General features: G+C 50.9%; 1 protein-coding gene across 2 annotated transcripts; it reads left to right on the plus strand.

Annotated features, from left to right (window-relative positions):
- The first annotated feature begins 2341 nt into the window (after positions 1 to 2341).
- On the plus strand, positions 2342 to 20066 carry ACVR1B (activin A receptor type 1B). 2 transcript variants are annotated; one of them, XM_041472634.1, is made up of 9 exons: positions 2342 to 2446; positions 11663 to 11902; positions 12831 to 13079; positions 14622 to 14852; positions 15766 to 15933; positions 16459 to 16615; positions 17066 to 17190; positions 17804 to 17934; positions 18798 to 20066. In XM_041472634.1, the coding sequence occupies exons 2-9, from the start codon at positions 11728 to 11730 to the stop codon at positions 18921 to 18923; spliced, it is 1362 nt and encodes a 453-aa protein (XP_041328568.1). In that variant the 5' UTR covers positions 2342 to 2446; positions 11663 to 11727; the 3' UTR covers positions 18924 to 20066. The 2 variants fall into 2 exon arrangements, with proteins under 2 accessions (XP_041328568.1, XP_041328569.1); XM_041472635.1 differs by lacking the exon at positions 2342 to 2446 and adding an exon at positions 3916 to 3979.

Consider the following 20066-nt stretch of genomic DNA (forward strand, 5'->3'; position numbering starts at 1 on the left):
CCTAACCAGGGTTTGGGGTGCTCAGCCTGTGGTTTGGGGTGCTTATCCAGGGTTTGGGGTGCCCTGTTCAGGGTCTGGAGTGCCCTGCCTAGAGGTCAGGGTGCTCAGCCTGTGGTTTGGGATGCATTACCTGGGGTTTGGGGTGCCCTAACCAGGGTTTAGAATGCTCAGATGGCAGTTTGGGGTGCCCTACCTGGGGTTTGGGATGTCCAGCCCTGGGCTTGGATGCCCTACCCAGGATATGGGGTGCTCAGCCTGTGGTTTGGGGTGCTCTAACCAGGGTTTGGGGTGCTCAGCCTGTGGTTTGGGGTGCTCTAACCAGGGTTTGGGGTGCTCAGCCTGTGGTTTGGGGTGCTCTAACCAGGGTTTGGGGTGCTCAGCCTGTGGTTTGGGGTGCTCTAACCAGGGTTTGGGGTGCTCAGCCTGTGGTTTGGGGTGCTTATTCAGAGTTTGGGGTGCTTACCCAGGGTTTGGGGTGCTCAGCCTGTGGTTTGGGGTGCTCAGCCTGTGGTTTGGGGTGCCCTGTTCAGGGTCTGGAGTGCCCTGCCCGGGTTTGGGATGCCCAGCCCAGGGTGGCTCAGTCCCCACCTGTCCCAGAGGATGGCACACGCACACTCCCACACCAATCACACACACAAATCATGCTGGCACACACAAATCATGCTTGGACACACACCCTGCACACCTGAACACACACATCACACATGTGCACACACATCAGACACGAACAACACCTGAACACACAGATCACACGTGTGCACACACATCAGACACAAACAACACCTGAACACACAGATCACACGTGTGCACACACATCAGACACAAACAACACCTGAACACACAGATCACACGTGTGCACACACATCAGACACAGCTGCACACATGAACAATGCCTGAACACATAAATCATGCACACATGACCACACACATCATGCTTGCACACACAATGTGCCATGCAGGCCTGAAGATGCACAAATCACTCGTGAACACATGCACACAACTCACACCTGAGCTCACATGGCTGCACACATGAACAATGCCTGAACACATAAATCATGCACACATGACCACACACATCATGCTTGCACACACAATGTGTGTGCACACACGCCATGCAGGCCTGAAGATGCACAAATCACTCGTGAACACGGGCACACAACTCACACCTGAGCACACATGATGTGTGCTTGCACAAACACGGCATGGTGTGTGCACACACATCTCACACACAGAAATCACACATATGTCACACACAAAAATCACACACATCACACACACATCATGACAAAGATCACACACATCACACACATCTCACACACAAAAATCACACACATCACACACACATCATGACAAAAATCACACACATCACACACATCTCACACACAAAAATCACACACATCACACACATCTCACACACAAAAATCACACACATCACACACATCTCACACACAAAAATCACACACATCACACACACATCATGACAAAAATCACACACATCACACACATCTCACACACAGAAATCACACACATCACACACACATCATGACAAAAATCACACACATCACACACATCTCACACACAGAAATCACACACATCACACACATCTCACACGCATCATGCACAAAAATGACACACACATATCACACACTTATCTCACACATATCTCACCCACATCACACACTAATCTCATACTTATCATACACGCATTTCACACATCTTACACTCTTATCACACCCATATCTCACACATATCGCACAAATCACACACAGCCCACACACAGCTTACACACTTATCACACACATATACCACACATAGCTTACACACTTATCACACATATCTCTCCCATATCTCACACTTATCACACACACTTATCGCACACATATCACACATTTAGCACACACATCACACACCTATCTCACCCATATCCCACCCTTACCTCCCCCTTATCACACCCTTATCTCCCTCTTATCTTCCCCTTATCCCACCCATATCCCACCCTTATCTCCCCCATATCCCATTCTTATCTCACTCATATCCACACATATTTCACACATCTTACACACTTATCACACCCATATCTCACATATACTGCACAAATCACACACAGCCCACACACAGCTTACACACTTATCACACACATATATCACACATAGCTTACACACTTATCACACATATCTCTCCCATATCTCACACTTATCACACACACTTATCGCACACATATCACACATTTAGCACACACATCACACACCTATCTCACCCATATCCCACCCTTACCTCCCCCTTATCACACCCTTATCTCCCTCTTATCTTCCCCTTATCCCACCCATATCCCACCCCCCCCGCTTCCCTCCTGCCCCTCCTGCCGCCCGCCGCTCCCCGCCGTCCCCCGCCGCCCTCCTGCTCGTCCTGCTCCTGCTCCTGGCCGGCCCGCTCGGCGGGGCCCGCGGTGAGTGAGCGGCGGCGCCGGACCCGGCCCGCACCGGGCACAACATGGCGGCGCCCCCGCCCCCGCCGTGAGGGGAACGGGGAGGGGTCGTGAGGGGGAGCGAGGGATGATGAGGGGAACCGGGAAGGAGGCGATGCGGGGAGCTGAGGGCAGTGAGGGGGAACGGCCGGGGCCTGCCCGGGCCTGGGGGCGGCTGTGGGGCGGGCGGCTGGGGGGCGAGGCCCAGGGGAGGTTTTGGATGGGCTTGGGGCGGGGGAAAGGGGGGGGTAATTTATGGGGGGGGGGGGGGGCCGTGGGGGGGGGGGGGGGGGGAGCCACGGGGGTGGGTGTTCCAGGGTGGCGAGGAGGGCTGGGGGGGTGGATCATGGGGTGGGGGAGGCGAGATGGTTGGAGGGGCCTGGAGGTGCCCCCAAGGCTGCGAGGAGACCCCTGAGGGGTTTGGGGCGTGGATAGGTGTGGGTGTTTCAGGGTGAATAGGAGGATTTGGGGGTAGGATCCATGGGGTTAGGGGTTCTGGAAGCAGGGGGACTCTGAAGGCATCAAGGATGTGTAGTGGATGTTTGGGGGGTTCAGGCGTGGCTGGGGGGCTCACAGGGGTGTGTGGTTTGTGTGGACCAGAGCTGGTTTGGGACTTTCCCCCCCAGAGGGGATGGGGATGTGTCGGGGAGAAGCAGCAGCAATTGGGGCTGGGGGTGGCTCCCAGTGCCAGGGGATGCTCTGAAGAGGCCTGTGCTCACCTTGGGAGGAGATCTGGGAGCCTTCAGCCTGGTTTTGGGAGATAAGGATGGAAACCGGGATTTAAGAGTTTCACTTGGGGGTCTCAGAGGCGTTTTCTGGGCTTGTCACAGAGGTGTGGATCAGCCCAAGGTGGGAAGTGCCACCGTGTTGTCGTGGAACTGGTGGAGTTTGTGGCCTCTTCCCATGGTCCTGTGGGCCGTGCTGGGGTGAACTGGGCAGCCCCCCGTGCCCCAGAGGTGGCAGTGTGTCTGTACCATCCAGCCCTCTGCAATCTGCAGTTTGGGCTTTTAAGGAAACCTTTCCATACACTGAGCTTCTGGACTGGAGCAACTGTAAATATTTGTTTGGAGGGAGGCGAGGGAGGAAGAACTCTTTGTGTTGGTTGTTTGTTCCGTGTTGATCCTTTTCCTTTCCCTGGCCTGGTTCTGCTGCTCATGGGGGGAAGAGTGAGGGGTCTCAGCTCTGGGTTTGGGAGGAGAATGAGGAGTCTGCTGCAGGCTTGGGGCAAGCACAGCATCTCAGCTCTGATTTTAGGAAGGAAATTGGTGTGGGATGAGCTGGGTCCTTTTCCCCGGGGGAAAGACCTGAGTGAGCATCTCTTGGGGACAGAGGACAGGCTGGTGGCCACTGGCTGTGGTGCCCAGGGCTTCCCAGAGCAGTCCAGCTCTGTGGCCATCGGGGTGATCACTGTTGTGTAACTCAGGTGCCTGTCCTGACAGGTTCCACTGTGGAATATTTTTCTCCTCCCCAACCTCTCACCGTTTGTGCTCTGCATTCCCACCTGACGGTCGGAGGGTAATAACTGCGTGTGTGTGTGTGTGCAGATCTGGGCTTGTTAGAGCACAGAAAATGGCTTCAAACCTCACCTGGGCAGCAGGTGAGGGTTTACCTGGGAGATCTGGGGATTTGGGGGTAGAAATGTGCTTTTGGGAGGAGAGTAGCTGTGTTTTGGTGAAAATCCAGCCTTACAAGGGTGTTTCAGCTCCTCTGTGATAACTGGCAGAGCAGGATCAGACGAGACTCGTGGCACGGCTGTTCTCAGGCATTCATTTAGGTAAAAGCTGGTGTTTATTAAAAAAAAATCATAATTAATAAACAGGAAAGGACCAATTGACTGTACAAATCCCCTGGAAACTTGGCGACTCCCGGTGCCTTTGATTTTGGGCTCTATGAGTGACTATTGTTTCCGCTCAGTGTGTGCTGAGAGGTTTTATTCAGTGCAAGGTGTGAGCTCAGCCTGGGCTGGAGGGAGTTGCACTCCTGGAATGAGGTGCAGGATGGCAGGGATCACCCTGGGAATTGTTCTCTGCTCCAGCAGCCATGATGCACGTTTGGTATGCTGGGGCTGCCCTCGCTATTGTGCTTCCTACCAGAGATTTAACAGCTACTTATTTCGGGAAAGGCTGGAAAAACATCTGAATTTCTGCAGTGCTGGGGAGCTGGGAACCTCTGTGTGCCAGTAAACAGTGCACATAACACTCCCACAGCCCCTTCTTTGGAAAAAAAAAGGAAAATAATCAAGGCTCCTTTGCAGAGGGGTGTTGCAGGTCAGCTTTGCTTGAAATAAATCAAAAACCCACCCTGAGGAATAATTTTGGGGCAGCAGATTTTATTATTAACACCTGCTTCAAATATTTACCCAGTTAAATCAGGCAAACTCTGCGTGGTCCGTAAGTTATATCCTACAACTTTCCAAGAAAGCCTTTCTCTAACTGGAAATTAAAAACAGTGTCCAACAAGCATTCTTGAACCCGTCCAGCTCCTTGGCCAGACAGTTGGGTTGTTTTTTTCTTTCCCCTGGATTCCCTGCCAGCAGTGGATGCTCCGGAAATGGCTGTTGCGAAAGGAGCCGAGTCAAACGTCAGTTCTCTTAGCAGCAAGCAAAGTTCACTGGGTGGTGACAGTGGGAATGTGTCCTGCCCTGAGCAGAGCAGGCAGCAATTGCTTCTCTGTTTTACAAGGGTGAAATTCTGGGTGGGAGCTCCTCCTTGTTTAAGCCCCTGGCTCTCAGCTGCCCTGTGCATCTCTTGTGCACCACTGTTTATTTATTTCTTTTCAGCAGAAAAAGGGCCTTCTCTGTGCTTTAAATCCTCTTGATAAAGTCTTGCTGCTTTTTGTGGCCTTCTTGGAAGTGTGGATTGCTGGATGTGGGAATGTAGACCACATGTTAAACAATGTATTTCCACTCTGGAAAAGCCAACTGCCTGAGAGAAGCCAGGATGGGGCTGAAGTCTTGGAACCTTGATAAACCTGGGCATCAGGTGTGCAGGGTGTTCTTCCCCAGCACCAGTGTGTGTGGTCTCTTGGCTCCTAAACTGGTTTCCTGACAAGTTAAAACACAAAATAAGTGTCAGACCAGAGCCCAGAGAGGGAATGGGGAGCTGTGTGTCCGTGTTCTGGCTGGAAGAGCAGCAGCAGAAACATCAAGGCTTCTTCTAATTAACCTCTTAATGAGGAGACTCCTGTCAATTCCTTATTTACAATTCATTCAGAAGCTTTTTTGTGTTCCTGGAGTAGATGCAGGGAAAGTTCTGCACTTTAAAGCCACATTCTTCCTCCCTCTTTTTTTTTTTTTTCCATTTCGTGTGTTTTCTAGTCAGCCCTGCTGCCTTCACGTCAGGTCCAGCCTGTGCCAGGGGACTGCAGCCAGCTCAAAGAAGTTGAGACTCTTACTTGCAACTTGAAATATCCCAGGATAATGCTTAGTTTCTGGATGACTTGCTTTAAAGTGCTTTGTTTTTCATAGTGCTTTGCAGCTAATTTTAACTCCATTTCATGTAGCAGCAGTGGGTCAATAGATATCATAAGCAACAACAAGAAGCAAAAGAGAAATATTTTGGTCCAAAACAGGAGGAGAAATTGGAAGGGAAATGAGATGTAGGGAAGGTGCTCAAGGTGGTGGTGCTGTACCTATGGAAGGACAGATCCCTGCTCGTTTCTCCAGCTCCTGAGTGAGGAAATGGGCAGTGACAGCATCCAGAGCTACACTAACATTGGATTTTGGGGGCAGTGAGTGCAGGTGAGCTGGCTCTGGGGTTTGGAGGGGACACCTGGGCAGTCACTTTGGACTCAGATGTATCCCAGCAAGGGATGGAGGGATCCCCACTGGGGACACCAAGCAGGGTGAATGTGAGTGTGAAGGGCCAGCAAGGTGATCAGAGGGAGGGAGCACCTCTCCTGTGAGGAGAGGATGGGAGAATTGGGATTGTCCAGCCTGGAGAACAGAAGCTTTGGGGTCACCTGATTGTGACCTTCCAGTGCCTGAAGGGAGTCTGCAAGAAGGATGGAGAGAGACTTTTACAAAGGCCTGGAGTGCCAGGGCAAGAGGGAATGGCTTCCCACTGCCAGAGGGCAGGGTTAAGTGGGATTTTGGGAAGGATTTCTCCCTGTGAGGGTGGTGAGGCCCTGACACAGGATGCCCAGAGAAGCTGGGGCTGCCCCTTCTCTGCAAGTGTCCAAGGCCAGGATGGAGGGGGCTTGGGGCAACCTGAGATAGTGGAAGGTGTCCATGCCCATGGCAGTGGGGTGGAACAAAACGAGCTTTAAGGTCCCTTCCAACCCAAGCCATTCCAGGATTCCATGATAACATAATGGAAAGTAAATCTTGTTTCTTTAAAGCCTTCATGAGATGGCTCAGTGTCCCTCATCATTGCCTCAGGAAAGGGAGCTGGTTGTTTCCTTGGAGCTCTGTTCTTTATCCAGCTGAACAAGGAGCACACAGGGACTCCTGGACACACCTGGGCTCCCTCACCACGAGGGAATGGATATTATTCCTAACCCTGTGTGATACAGGTTGCTCTTTCTTTTGGCACAGCACAGAGCCAGACACTGACAGGTATTTCTTTCTTCCAAGCATGTTTACACACGTCCCTCTTCATTAAAGCATCCAAAGAAGGAGCAGAGCTGCAAAGCCAATTGTTCCCCATTTCTCCTGCTAGCATCATGCTGCTGCAGCATGAAACTGGTGCTCCCAGAGTGGGGCTCATTAAGTTTGGTACTGCACAGAGACACAATCAACTGCAGCTCCTGTTCCAGAGCCTTGGAAAGGCTCAAAGTCAGGGGAGTCATTCTTTCATCCTCAATTCAAACTGTTGAAAAAGAACAGCAGCTACAATCCCTGCAAAAAATCTGTTTATCTGGTAAATACGTGGGTGGTTATTGGCAATTTTACCAATGATCATCTTCAGGTTAATTATCCTCATACATATTGATCAGGTAGAGTTCAGCCCTGAGAAAATGGCATCTTTCTTAGGCACAGCTTTAGGAGATGCTGGAAAATGTATTCCAAAAGGTGGTTAACACCATTGCAGGAGATTCTGCTGTGAAACTTTCCCCTGTCTAGCTGCAGAGACATCTTGACACATGCAACTCCGTGTGAGAATAAATACGTGCAAAATGAGCTCGGAGAGTTGCTGGGAAAGGAGGAGAAATGTTCTTTGCCTGTCAGAGCTCAGTGTTTGAGTCTCCCTGGAGCATAGAGCTCAAATCTACAGCCCCCCACCTGTTTGTTTGGATCCATTTTGGAAATACAGGTTGTTTTTAATGGGGAGGGATTTGGAGGGAGAGAGCCAGCCCTTGATTTTTGCCTCTTTTCTGGTTAATGCAGGGGGATATGGATACCTCTGTACCCCAGGATCCTTTCAGAGCTGGGGCTGTAACCCAGGAACTCGTGGGCAGCAGAAGCAGCTCTTGGGCTTGAAGGAGTCAAACCCTAGGCTGGGCTAGTGGAGGATTGAGGAGAGGTCACTCAGCACTGCCAATAAATAATATTTTTTTGTTTATTGGCGATGCTGAGTGATCTCTCAGGTTTTGGGGAAGAGCAGTGAGGCCCGGCCTTGGATCGAATCACAGCAAGGTTTGCTCCAACCTGCTCCATCCCTCCAGTGAGAGCAGAGCTTTTCATGCACAGGATCTGCAGCTGAACGTTGGGCTTGTTCAGGGGATATGGACACCTCTGTGCCCCAGGATCCTTTCAGAGCTGGGGCTGTAACCCAGGAACTCATGGGCAGCAGAAGCAGCTCTTGGGCTTGAAGGAGTCAAACCCTAGGCTGGGCTAGTGGAGGATTGAGGAGAGGTCACTCAGCACTGCCAATAACAAAAAAAAAAATATTTGTTTGTTGTCAGTGCTGAGTGAGCTCTCAGGTTTTGGGGAAGAGCAGTGAGGCCCGGCCTTGGATCGAATCACAGCAAGGTTTGCTCCAACCTGCTCCATCCCTCCAGTGAGAACAAAGCTTTTCATGCACAGGATCTGCAGCTGAGCGTTGGGCTTGTTCAGGCAGTGTCTCTGAAGGGCTGGGCTGGCTCTGGGTGTCGGTGTGGGGAGCAGATCGGGCGGGCTCCGCTCCAGCTCCAGCTCCAGCTCCGCTCGCACCTTCCCCGCAGCCCTGCGAGGGGGGAACGCGCCGGCCCGGCTCTGGGAACTGCTCTTTGTTTCCCTTCACCCCATCTATTTCCTTCAGCCCAGGCGGGTTTTTTTATTAAGTAGATTATATGTTTGGCTCAATAGGAGCTTTTCTTCCCCAAGGAAAAATAATGCTGTTGGCATGAAAAATCCTTTTATCCACTCCTGTCTCCTGCTTTGCCCCGGCTGCTCTGAGAGCACCCAAGAGATACCAGCGGGGGGCTCTGCTTCCCTGCCCACCTTCTGTCCCCCACCCAAGGGCAAACAACAGTTGCTTTTTCCTGGCTTCTCATAAGTTTCTGATGGAAGAATTTGCCTTTCTGGTTAAGCAAACTGGAGTTACTGGACCCGCATGAGTTGCTCTGTAATTCTCCTCTTTGCCAGGAGCTTCCCAGTGAGCCCCGGTGCAGACAGGCCTTTCCTCCCTGGCACACACAGAAAATTGGAGAGTTCCTGCCTGCAGCCTGGAGGTTCTGGCCAACAATACCTGGAAAGCCCCTCAAGGGTCTCTGATGAGAGGTGGAAAGAAGGACAGTGTGTGCTGAAGGCTCCATTCTCTTTGTTCTAGCTGCTCTCTCACCACAGGGATTTTTGAGGTGCAAACCTAAGAATTAAAGTTAAAAAAGAGCAGTTGTCTCAGAGGGGGAGCAGGGTGAGGTGAAGCCGTGGGGCATCCCCCTCCTTTAGCAGGAAATTTTGGCTTTCTGCACAGAACAGATAAGGATCTCACTCTGTCTCCAAGCTGGGGCTCTGGTATCATACCTTGCAGGTAAACTGATTTTTTTGTTGTTGTTTTTTAATCCTACAAATGAGACTGAGCAGACACGACCTGCTTCTCTGCTTTCCCTCTCAAAGGCATGCTCAGTTTCAGGCCAGATAATTCACTCAGAAGTTTACAAAACCAGTTTTATTAGTGCATTGAAGTGTTTTGTTTGCTTTGTAGCTTCTGGAAGCAAAACTGCCACAGCCTAAATCTTGGAATTGAGACCTCAAAAATGAGTCTAACAGGAACAAAGTTCAGTTTTGTTGTATCTAAATCAAACTGAAAAGAACCTACACAGTGAAATGTGTGTGGGTTAAATGTTTTTAATTTGTACCTCGAGCTTTTGATAAGTAATAAGGGAGATGCTTTAAAAGACCATTTCCTTTTAAGCAGACATGAAGGCAGGAATGTGCCCTGGGTGCTCTTTGCCATCTTAGATTTTCATGAAATCTCCTTTATCACCAACCTTTGTTCCCTCAAGTGTATGTATTTTTCAGAATTGTCTCTTCTGCACTCTGCTGACCATGGGAAAACACTGGTCTTGGAGCTGTTTGAAGTGCATGTTAGTGGAGGGGTTTTTTCCTTTCATTATAATATTTCCTCTCAAAATCTTCAGAATCTATGGGTGTTCTCCACCCTTCTCAACACAGATCAATCTTCCCTGTCCATTTTCTGTCCCATGTCCCTTTTCTCTGGCCTGTGCTGAGCACCTGGTAGGAAGCTCCATTTGCTCTTGATGCTTTTTAAAGGTGTCTCACTCAACAGCTCTTCAGCTTTTGATCACAGAGTTACAGAATCATGAAATATCCTGAGTTGGAAAGGGCCCACCAGGATCATCCACTCCAATTCCTGCTCTTGTGGAGACATCTCAAGATCTCATCCTGTGCATTCCTGAGAGCAGTGTCCTAACACTCCTGGCAGCCTCAGGGCCATGCCCTGGGGAGCCTGGGCAGTGCCCAGCACCCTCTGGGGGAAGAACCTTTTCCTGTACCCATCCTAAACCTCTCCTGACACAGCTCCAGCCCTTCCCTTGGCTCTTGTCACTGGCTTTTCACTGCAGTTTTGAATCTGTTGATTCCAAACTAACCAGCACCCACATTGAGCCCATCTGAAACAGCTCACAACAGCAGCTGGAAAAGGAGGAGCAGCATCCAGAGAGAATTAAGTGAATAGTAATGCAATTACCCTGATTGATTTACCCAGGTCTCTGGGATAAGGGCTAATGGGTGTCTTCCTCCTAAAGGAGCCCTGAGTAAATCAGGACCAGCTTGTTTTTCATTAAGCTTAGGGGTGAAATGGCCCCACACACAAGTGTTGAGGGTGACTTTGTGTGTGACTTTACACTGAGAGGATTTAGATCAGCCTGGGCAGAGTTAACTGTGGCACTTGTATCTTTTAAAACCCTTCTTCACACCCTCCCTACCTGAAAGCCCATTTCTGCAACGGGTAAGGACATGTTTTGGATTCCCTCTGGGAAGGCTGGGAGAGCTGATGAAAGCTGGTGAAAACCCAGCGTGCTGCTAAACAAGCCCCACCCTTCTTCTTGACATTGTTGGATTCCTCTTTGTTCCCAAGGATGGCAAGGCCTGGAGATTTGCTTACAGTTTTTCATGCAGCTTGAGAAAAGTACAATGACAGCTGGGAGGTGGAAAAATGTGGGAATCTGCCTCAGAGTTTCTCCTTCTCTTTATCCAAATAATCTTTCTGGAGAGCAGGCAAAAAGCCAGGAATTTATTTGACCCAAGGTAGTGTCTGGGATCAGGAAAGCAGTTATTAAATAAGTGGCTGATCTAGCTGGGTGTGCACGCTTGGCTCGTGCAATCACTTGGGATTGGGTTTGCTTTGGCTTCTGCCAGCTGCTCCCTGTCTCCCTGAGCTGAGGTGGTCATTCCTTGCCAGCCCAGATTAGGCAGCTCCAGGGAGCCTGGACAGTCAGCCCAGGTGGAATCAGGTCAGTCAGTTTGAGTAATTTTTGGGTTTGGGTTGAGTCTGACCCGAGGTTGGGCTGGGAGAGGATCTCGGTCGGTTTGCAGGGATGGCTTGGGTCATGGCTGGTGTGATTGCAACAGGGGCAGGCAAAGGGCTGCCTGGACAGGCACCTCCTGGAAAGGCTCCTCTGCCTCCACAGTCTGTTTCATGCCGAAATTGGATTCTTGCAGGTCTGGAATACTGAGTATGACTTGTGCTGTTTGCAGAGCCGGTTCTTCCACAGCTTGAGAACAGCTCTTGAAATGGAGAATTTAAAGAAGGTTTCCTCTCGTTCGAGCTTTTGCTCTCTGTGGGTTTTAAGGAGTTGATCTTGTTTTGATTTCAGCTTTGACATGTCTGTGCTCTGACTGCAAACAAGCCAACTCCACGTGTGAGACGGACGGTGCCTGCATGGTCTCAGTCTTCAACCTGGATGGAGTCAAGCACCACGTTCGGACCTGCATTCCTGAGGCAAAATTGATTCCTGCTGGGAAACCCTTCTATTGTCTGAGTTCAGAGGATCTGCGTAATACTCACTGCTGCTACTCCGATTTTTGCAACAAAATTGATTTAATGGTTCCCAGTGGTAAGTAGAGAGTGAGATAAATCATGTGTTTGAAGTGGGAGGAGAGGAGCTGTCTGTTTGGGGTTGGGAATTTGGAGTTCTCAGCCCTGTTTTCACTTCTTCCCTTCAGTTGCTGCATGAACTTGAGCGCTGGGTTTATTTCCTTCATCTGTAAAGTGGAAATAACAAACTACTTCAAATTCAAATGGGAATGTGTGTGTTCCCTTTGTCACTGAGCTGGCCCTGCCTTTATCAGCTGGTGTTACTTCCCTTCCAACACTCCAAATCTTTTCAGTGCTGAGCACAAGTAGAGGAACATTGCAGCAGCTTCAGAGCAAAGTGTGTGGGGAGGAAGGTGCCTTGTTCAGAACACATGCAGGGGAAGGAGCCCTGCCTCTGAGTGAGGGTGTGGGAAACTTCTGCTTCTCATCCCTGGGACAGAGAGGGCATGTGGTGCTTCCTCACACCTCCTACTTTCTGTTTTGGGCTGGTTTTTAGTGGGTGCTGGGAAGACTGCAGAGTCATTTTCCTTGGGAGCAGTGGGGAGGTCTCATCTGTGCTCAAAACAGCAAATGATTGTTGTCAGGTACAAGTTCAGTGATTGTTGCAGGACAAAAGGGAAAGAGGGAGCAGGGAGCCCTGGCCCAATGGTCGAGTTCAAATGGAAGGTGAACTGCAGACTGTTCTGGAAAATCAGCCCAGAGCCCACTCCTGTCTAAAAGAGTGAATGAACAGCCCACAATCCCTGATCCCCCAATTGCAGCTCCATCTTCCTTTTGGGCTTTCAGCTGCATTTTGCCTGCCTGACGATCAGCCCCACCTTAACACTGTTATTTAACGTGTCCTCAGGCTTGCCCAGGCTCTGAGAGAACAGTAAAACACACAAAAGTCCTCAAAGCAATGATAATTTTCTCAAAATGCCTGTTTTTCTCCTCCCTTTCCTCCCAAGGACACCTGAAAGACAATGAGCCCCCGTCGAGCTGGGGTCCCGTGGAGCTGGTGGCGGTGATTGCCGGGCCCGTCTTCCTCGTGTTTGTTGTCATGATCATTGTGGTCTTTGTGTTCCATCACCACCAACGGGTCTATCACAACCGCCAGAGGCTGGACATGGAAGATCCTTCTTGTGAAATGTGCCTTTCCAAGGACAAGACCTTGCAAGATCTGGTCTATGATCTCTCCACCTCCGGCTCTGGCTCAGGTATTGCGAGATGGTGGGACGTGACCAATGAGAACTTGCAGTTGTCTCTTTGGGTTAGTGGTTGCCACTAATTCTTCCACAGCAGTGAGGTTGCTGCCTCAGAGCCTGTTCAGGGGGTCTGTCATGAGGAACTTGAAGGAATGTTTAAATTCATCGTGTGGTGATCTCATGTTTGTTCAGATAGGAGCAATAGTTAAACTCCTCCTTAACTGCAAGAGCAAACAGCTGCATCTGTTCCCAGTTCAGCCTTGGAACAGGATTTGTGTTGGAAGCAGCCATTAACTGCTAACCTGTGTGTTGTTGGCTTTCAGAGGAGAATGCAGGCTGTCACCTGCATCAAAGCTGCAGGAAAATGGGGAAGATCCCAGCAGATCAACATTTTACAGTGCAAATAGTGCATTTGCACAGTCCATTTCATCCCAAAGAACCCTTGGGTCTTCCCAGATGGATGACGTGCAGTGTTTGCTTCTGTAGCACTTGAAAGGAATCCCTAGAATAGATGGAAAGTCACTGTTTAGTGGTGCCTTTGAACTAGGAAGGTAGTTGGGTTAAAGAATATAAGGGATTCTGCAGCAGATGGAAACTGTAGGAAAATCCACAGAGGCAGAGAATGTCACAACCTGATATTTGACCAGGGAATAAACCTTCAGCAGCACATCTGCTGCTATATATAAAATATTTGGCATCTCTTCTATGCATGCTGTGGGCAGGTGAGCTCAGTGCTTTCTGTAAGCAATTGCAGTGATGTTGGGACTCCTTTCTTAAGATAAATTTGGGGGGGTTTCTGCTTTTTAGCAGAAACTGACTTCAAGTTCCATACTTTGCATATTAAGGCTGCAGTTCCTTTCATCTGTCATGGAGCAGAAGTTCCCCAACTGCTCCATGCTGGATCTCTGCTTCAAAGCAAAATGCAGATTCTGCCCAAGCAGTGGCACATCCCACACAGGAGCTGCCACCATTCCCTGGTTTGGGTCTTGCTCAGGCTCCCAGTTGTTATCAAATGTAGAGCCTGCTGGGTTTGAGGACATTCTTCAGCCTCTGGGGTTTCAGGAGGTTTTTTGCTACCACAGTGTAGGAATGTGCCCCCTGTTGACGGAGTGACCAAATTATCCTTTGTCTCCTTAAAAAGGAAAAAAGCCCAGAAGTTCCTTTCCTCAATTAGCAAAGAAGACACCTCATAGGACCTGAGGGACTTCACCTCAAACTTAAGGATTGGACAGGAGCCAAAAAGTCCCACCTAAGCAATTCACTAGAAAAAGAAGAGAACAAAGGAACTGATTGCTTTTGTGGGGTGTTTTACCAGGAGCAAGAACCCCTTGCACCTGGCTTGAGTTTTCTCTGTAAAGAGCTTTGTTATTTTGCCTTTTATTATTTTTTTTTTAATTTCAAACACCAGCACAGAAGCTCTCCTGCTGATTTTATGCCATCTGAGGTGGCTGAGCTATCTTGGGTGTGAAATAAATCTCCAGGAGCTTATAAGACCTGGCTGGAGGAGACCTTATATCACCACAGGGATTCATTCCTTCCATTCCTTGTCCCCAGGCTTGCCTCTGTTTGTCCAGCGGACCGTGGCTCGGACAATTGTCCTTCAGGAGATCATCGGCAAAGGCCGCTTCGGGGAGGTGTGGCGGGGCAGGTGGCGCGGGGGTGACGTGGCTGTGAAGATCTTCTCGTCACGTGAGGAGCGTTCCTGGTTCAGGGAGGCAGAGATCTATCAAACCGTGATGCTGAGGCACGAGAACATCCTGGGATTCATTGCTGCAGATAACAAAGGTAAGAGTGCCTGGGGCCTGGGAGCAGAGGCTTCACCACTGGGCAGCCAGTTCCAGTGCCTCACCACCCTTTCCAAGAAGTTTTCTCTAATATCCAGTCTAAACCTTCCCTGCTGTGACTTTAGGCCATTTCCTCTGGTCCAGTTGCTTGTTACCCCACCTGGCTCCATCCTCCTGTCACAAAGTTGATCAGAGTGTCACCTCTGAGCCTCCTTTTCTTCAGGTTGAGCCCTCCAGTTCCCTCAGCAGCTCTTCAGAAGTTACCCACTCCCTTCCCCAGCTCCATTGCCCATCTCTGGTTACATTCCAACACTTCCATCCTCCTGTCAAGAAGCTGAACAGCATGAGAAGGTCCCTCCTGAGCCTCCTTTTCTTCAGGTTGAGCCCTCCAGTTCCCTCAGCAGCTCTTCAGAAGTTACCCACTCCCTTCCCCAGCTCCATTGCCCACTGGTTACATTCCAACACCTCCATCCTCCTGTCAAGAAGCTGAACAGCATGAGAAGGTCCCTCCTGAGCCTCCTTTTCTTCAGGTGGAGCCCTCCAGCTCCCTCAGCTGCTCTTCAGAAGTTACCCACTCCCTTCCCCAGCTCCATTGCCCATCTCTGGTCACATTCCAGCACCTCCACGTCTTTCTTGTCATGGGGGACTAAAGCTGATTAAGTCACCTTCTCTGGGCCTCTACACTGCCCAAAACTGACTCCAGGATTTGAGCTGTTGCCTCACCAGTGCCTGGCACAGGGGGAAAGTCACTGCTCTGGTCCTGCTGGCCACACTATGATTTGAGCTGTTTCTTACTTGCCCCTGTTGAGCTGTAGCCTTACCCAGCAGCTCTGCTCTGTCCCAAAAACGTGTGGGATGCTCAGTGGCCATCCCTGCCCTGGATCTGCCTGAGCTCCATCTCTTTCCTGTTGCAGATAATGGGACGTGGACTCAGCTGTGGCTCGTCTCTGACTACCACGAGCACGGCTCTCTCTTTGATTACCTGAATCGCTACACGGTGACTATCGAGGGCATGATCAAGCTCGCCCTGTCTGCTGCCAGCGGGCTGGCCCACCTGCACATGGAGATCGTGGGCACTCAGGGTAAAAGCTACTTTGGGAAAGGCATTGGGAGTTCTTGAGGGGAGGATAAAGCAGGATTGCTGAAGGGAGCTGATGTGCTGTGCAGCAAACCCTGCCTGAGTCAGCCCGGCTTCATCTGGTGGTTATCGAGCAGAAATAGAGCGATTGCTTTGGCTGGCTGTGAAGTGGGTTAACCTGGCGCTCGCTCCCAGGAGTTATATCACCATTTCACATCCCATCCTAAAATTGGCGCTGCCTGGGTGGGATGTGAGCACAGGCAGAAGCAGAATCACAAACTCCTGACGTCGGCACCTATGCTGGGCTGTGGAGTTTACATCCCTCTTGAGGCCTCTGGGTGCCACTGCATCAGTGGCGCCTCCAAAACACGATTGGAGCTTTTCCCTGCTCTGTTCCTTATGAACCTAAACAGGAAAAAGTGTTGCAACAGAGGGTTTAACGCCCTGAAATCCGGTTCTGCCTCTGTGCCAGTTCAACAAATGGATTTCCCCAGCTTGACCCTTGCTGCTTTTTATTTTGTTCTGCTAGGAAAACCTGGGATTGCTCACAGAGACCTGAAATCCAAGAATATTTTGGTGAAGAAGAACGGCACATGTGCCATCGCTGACCTCGGCCTGGCCGTCCGGCACGACTCCGTCACGGACACGATCGACATCGCCCCGAACCAGAGGGTTGGAACCAAACGGTAGGAAAATGCATGTGAGGGCATTTGGGTGGCTGGAAATGCCTGAGCTGTGGGTTGAACACTGGGGGAATTCTCTGAATTTAGCGTTTCCCAGTGTCTTGCAGCCTGAGTTGGTGCCAAAGGGATGTTCCAGGTGTCACCACGCTGGGAGGTGTGGGCCAGCCATGTAAACCTGGCACAGGAGCTCATTGAATACATGACAACAAGCTTGGCCTCACTAAAGCCTTTGGGACCTTCTGGTGGGAGCCTGATGTGGTTTTGGGACATTTCTACCTCTTTTCCCAGCTTGCTGTTGTTCTTTAGTTATTTTCTTCACTCTCTTAGATCAGGGGGCCCAGTTCTGTTCTGATGGTGGCTGTGTCAAGCAGAGCTTTTTCTTTTTTCTTTTTGTTTACTATCTTCCAGAGAATTCCCTCTCAGAATGAAAATGCTTTTCTTTTCTCTGTGCAGATACATGGCCCCAGAAGTCTTGGATGAAACCATCAACATGAAGCATTTTGATTCATTTAAATGTGCTGATATCTACGCCTTGGGCTTGGTCTACTGGGAGATTGCCCGAAGGTGCAACGCAGGAGGTAATATTTGTGTGCCTGGGCCAGTGGCCATGTTTGCTCCTGGCTCTCCCACCTGAGGGTTCATTGATCAGATGTTTGGGAGGTTTGAGGGAGGGCAGGGCTGTGGGAGGACATGTCCCTGTGTGTTGTCACCGAGGGAGGTAACAGAAGTGACCCATGACTGCTGCTAAGCCCAGCCAGTGTTGAGTGAAGGGTGTTGGTGCTCCCAATGGTGGCTGGTGTTCCTTTGGATGGATTTTCAGGAAATGGTGGTGCTGACTGGTGGGGAACCCCCTAGATCAGTATAAATGTCTTGGCACGTGCAGCTGCAGCATCATCCCACGTGTGACAGTCCCACTGCCGTGGAGGTTCAGTGACCCTGGCGCCTTGCGGGGAGGTGTTGATCCCAGCCTGCTGACTCCGTTCCAGTTTAGGCAGCTGCATTTTATTTCCCTGAATTTTTCTTGTTAACTCCAATTCCAGATTCTTCATTTCTGTTCTAAATAACTGCAAAGTGTTGACGCATCTCAGCAGTGAGTCATGGAGCCCAAACCTCTATCCGTCTGTCTTTAGCAAGCACAGTGGCCATGGTCCCTGTTCCCAGGAATGTGATTTTTCCTGCTCTGTTTTTCAGGTATCCATGAGGAGTATCAGCTTCCCTACTACGACCTTGTGCCCTCTGATCCTTCGATTGAGGAGATGCGGAAGGTCGTGTGTGACCAGAAATTGCGGCCAAACATCCCAAACTGGTGGCAGAGCTACGAGGTGAGGTCTGCTTTCATCTCCATGTCCCCTTCCTCTCCTGTGAGGAAAGGCTGAGATAACTGGGATTGTCCAGCCTGGAGAGCAGAAGCTTTGGGGTGACCTGATTGTGGTCCTGCAGTATTTGAAGGGAGTCTGCAAGAAAGAGGGGGGGAGAATCTTCACAAGAAGTTCCAGGACAAGAGGGAGTGGCTTCCCACTGCCAGAGGGCAGGGTTAAGTGGGATTTTGGGAAGAAATTCCTCCCTGTGAGGGTGGTGAGGCCCTGGCACAGGATGCCCGGAGAAGCTGGGGCTGCCTCTTCCCTGGAAGTGTCCAAGGTTGGATGGGGCTTGGAGCAACCTGAGGTAGTGGAAGGTGTCCCTGCCCATGGCAGGGCATGGAATGAGATGAGCTTTAGGATCTCTTCCAACTCAAACCATTCCATGATTCCCCCAGGATGAGGTAACAAGTACTGTAAGGTGCGCTCTGATTTTGGGGGATGTGGAGGCTGTGTCAGTGCCCAGGCAGAGCAGCAGCCTGGCAGACCCACGTGGGCTCAGGGGAAGAGCAGAGCAGTGACATTTGCTGTTGTTTCTTGCTCTTCCCTGAAAGTGTCCAAGGTTGGATGGGGCTTGGAGCAACCTGAGGTAGTGGAAGGTGTCCCTGCCCATGGCAGGGCATGGAATGAGATGAGCTTTAGGATCTCTTCCAACTCAAACCATTCCGTGATTCCCCCAGGATGAGGTAACAAGTACTGTAAGGTGCGCTCTGATTTTGGGGGATGTGGAGGCTGTGTCAGTGCCCAGGCAGAGCAGCAGCCTGGCAGACCCACGTGGGCTCAGGGGAAGAGCAGAGCAGTGACATTTGCTGTTGTTTCTTGCCCAGGCACTACGGGTGATGGGCAAGATGATGCGAGAGTGCTGGTACGCCAACGGAGCAGCTCGGCTCACTGCCCTCCGCATTAAGAAAACCCTCTCCCAGCTCAGTGTCCAGGAAGATGTGAAAATTTAGGCTCTGAGCCTCAGCAGGAGGAAACTGCACAGGAGCTGCTGTGCTAGAGTAGACATGTGATGGAGGCCTACCTCGTGTTTCAGCCCAACCTACTGCTACAACCAGACAGCGGGACCTGCAGGCTGCTAGGCAGGGGGACGGAGCCTACGGAACCGCTCTCTTCCCTGCTTGGGTATGAAACAATCCAAAACCTTTTGTGATCACCTCCTGAGAGCGTGGAGATTTGAGAGGGACTTCACCCGAGGGATCTCAGCCATGATCGTAACTCTTTGTTCCTTTAAAGGAAATCCCTGTAAAGTTCAGCGTGCGTTGAGCACCCATTGGTGGGGTCGGAGCCAGCCCCGGGTGCTCGGTGCCGGGAGTGGGAAGGGAAAGGGAAAGTTTTCTTGCCGTACTCTCGAGGATTTTTCCAGGGACTGGCACGTTAATGCAGAAAAAGCAAAACAAATGGTGCTCTCTTCCAAGAGGCTGAGCCAGAACAGTTGTATCAGCTTCACAAAACCGTTCTCCCTCCTTTTCTTAAGCTTGAAAAAAAAGTCCAACTCGGCGCCCTGACGGCCGTCGGGGCGCCCCGGTGTCTGCATGCGCGAGGTGCGCGTGTCCCCGTGCCTGGTCATCTCCTCATAGCCGTGCGGTGTCTGCCTGTGGGTGGCTCATCTCTGTCCGTGCTTCCTGTGCATGTGCAAATCTCGAGTGTCCCGTTTGTGAGCTGTTGCTGGTGCTCTCCGTGCTGAGTCGTGAGCGTCGTGGAGCTTGGACAGGCTGCTGCAGAGCGGATCCTTGGCTCCCCGATGGGCGCCGCGGCCGCGCCGTCTCCGCCGCCGGCTGCCACAACGTCCCATCAGGTTGCCTCACTGCCACCCCTTCCCTTTTTTAAGACAAAACAAAAATAAGGAACTGAGAATCACTCCTGGAATCCAGGTTTTTTTTGTCTTGAGCCCCTGGGGTTTGTAATTCTGGGTAGCGGGGAGCTGAGTTGTGTCAGAGGCGGAGCAGGCGCTGTGGGGGAGTGCAGGACTCAGTTCTCCTGGGAACACAATTCCCAACTCCACCACCCAGGCACATTTCTGGGGGCCTGGTGATGATGCAGCGCTGCAGGCTGGGGACAGAGTGGCTGGACAGTGGCCAGGCAGAAAGGGGCTT

Source organism: Pyrgilauda ruficollis, unplaced genomic scaffold (assembly GCF_017590135.1).
Source record: "Pyrgilauda ruficollis isolate IOZ18807 unplaced genomic scaffold, ASM1759013v1 scaffold295, whole genome shotgun sequence".
Classification (NCBI taxonomy): domain Eukaryota; kingdom Metazoa; phylum Chordata; class Aves; order Passeriformes; family Passeridae; genus Pyrgilauda; species Pyrgilauda ruficollis.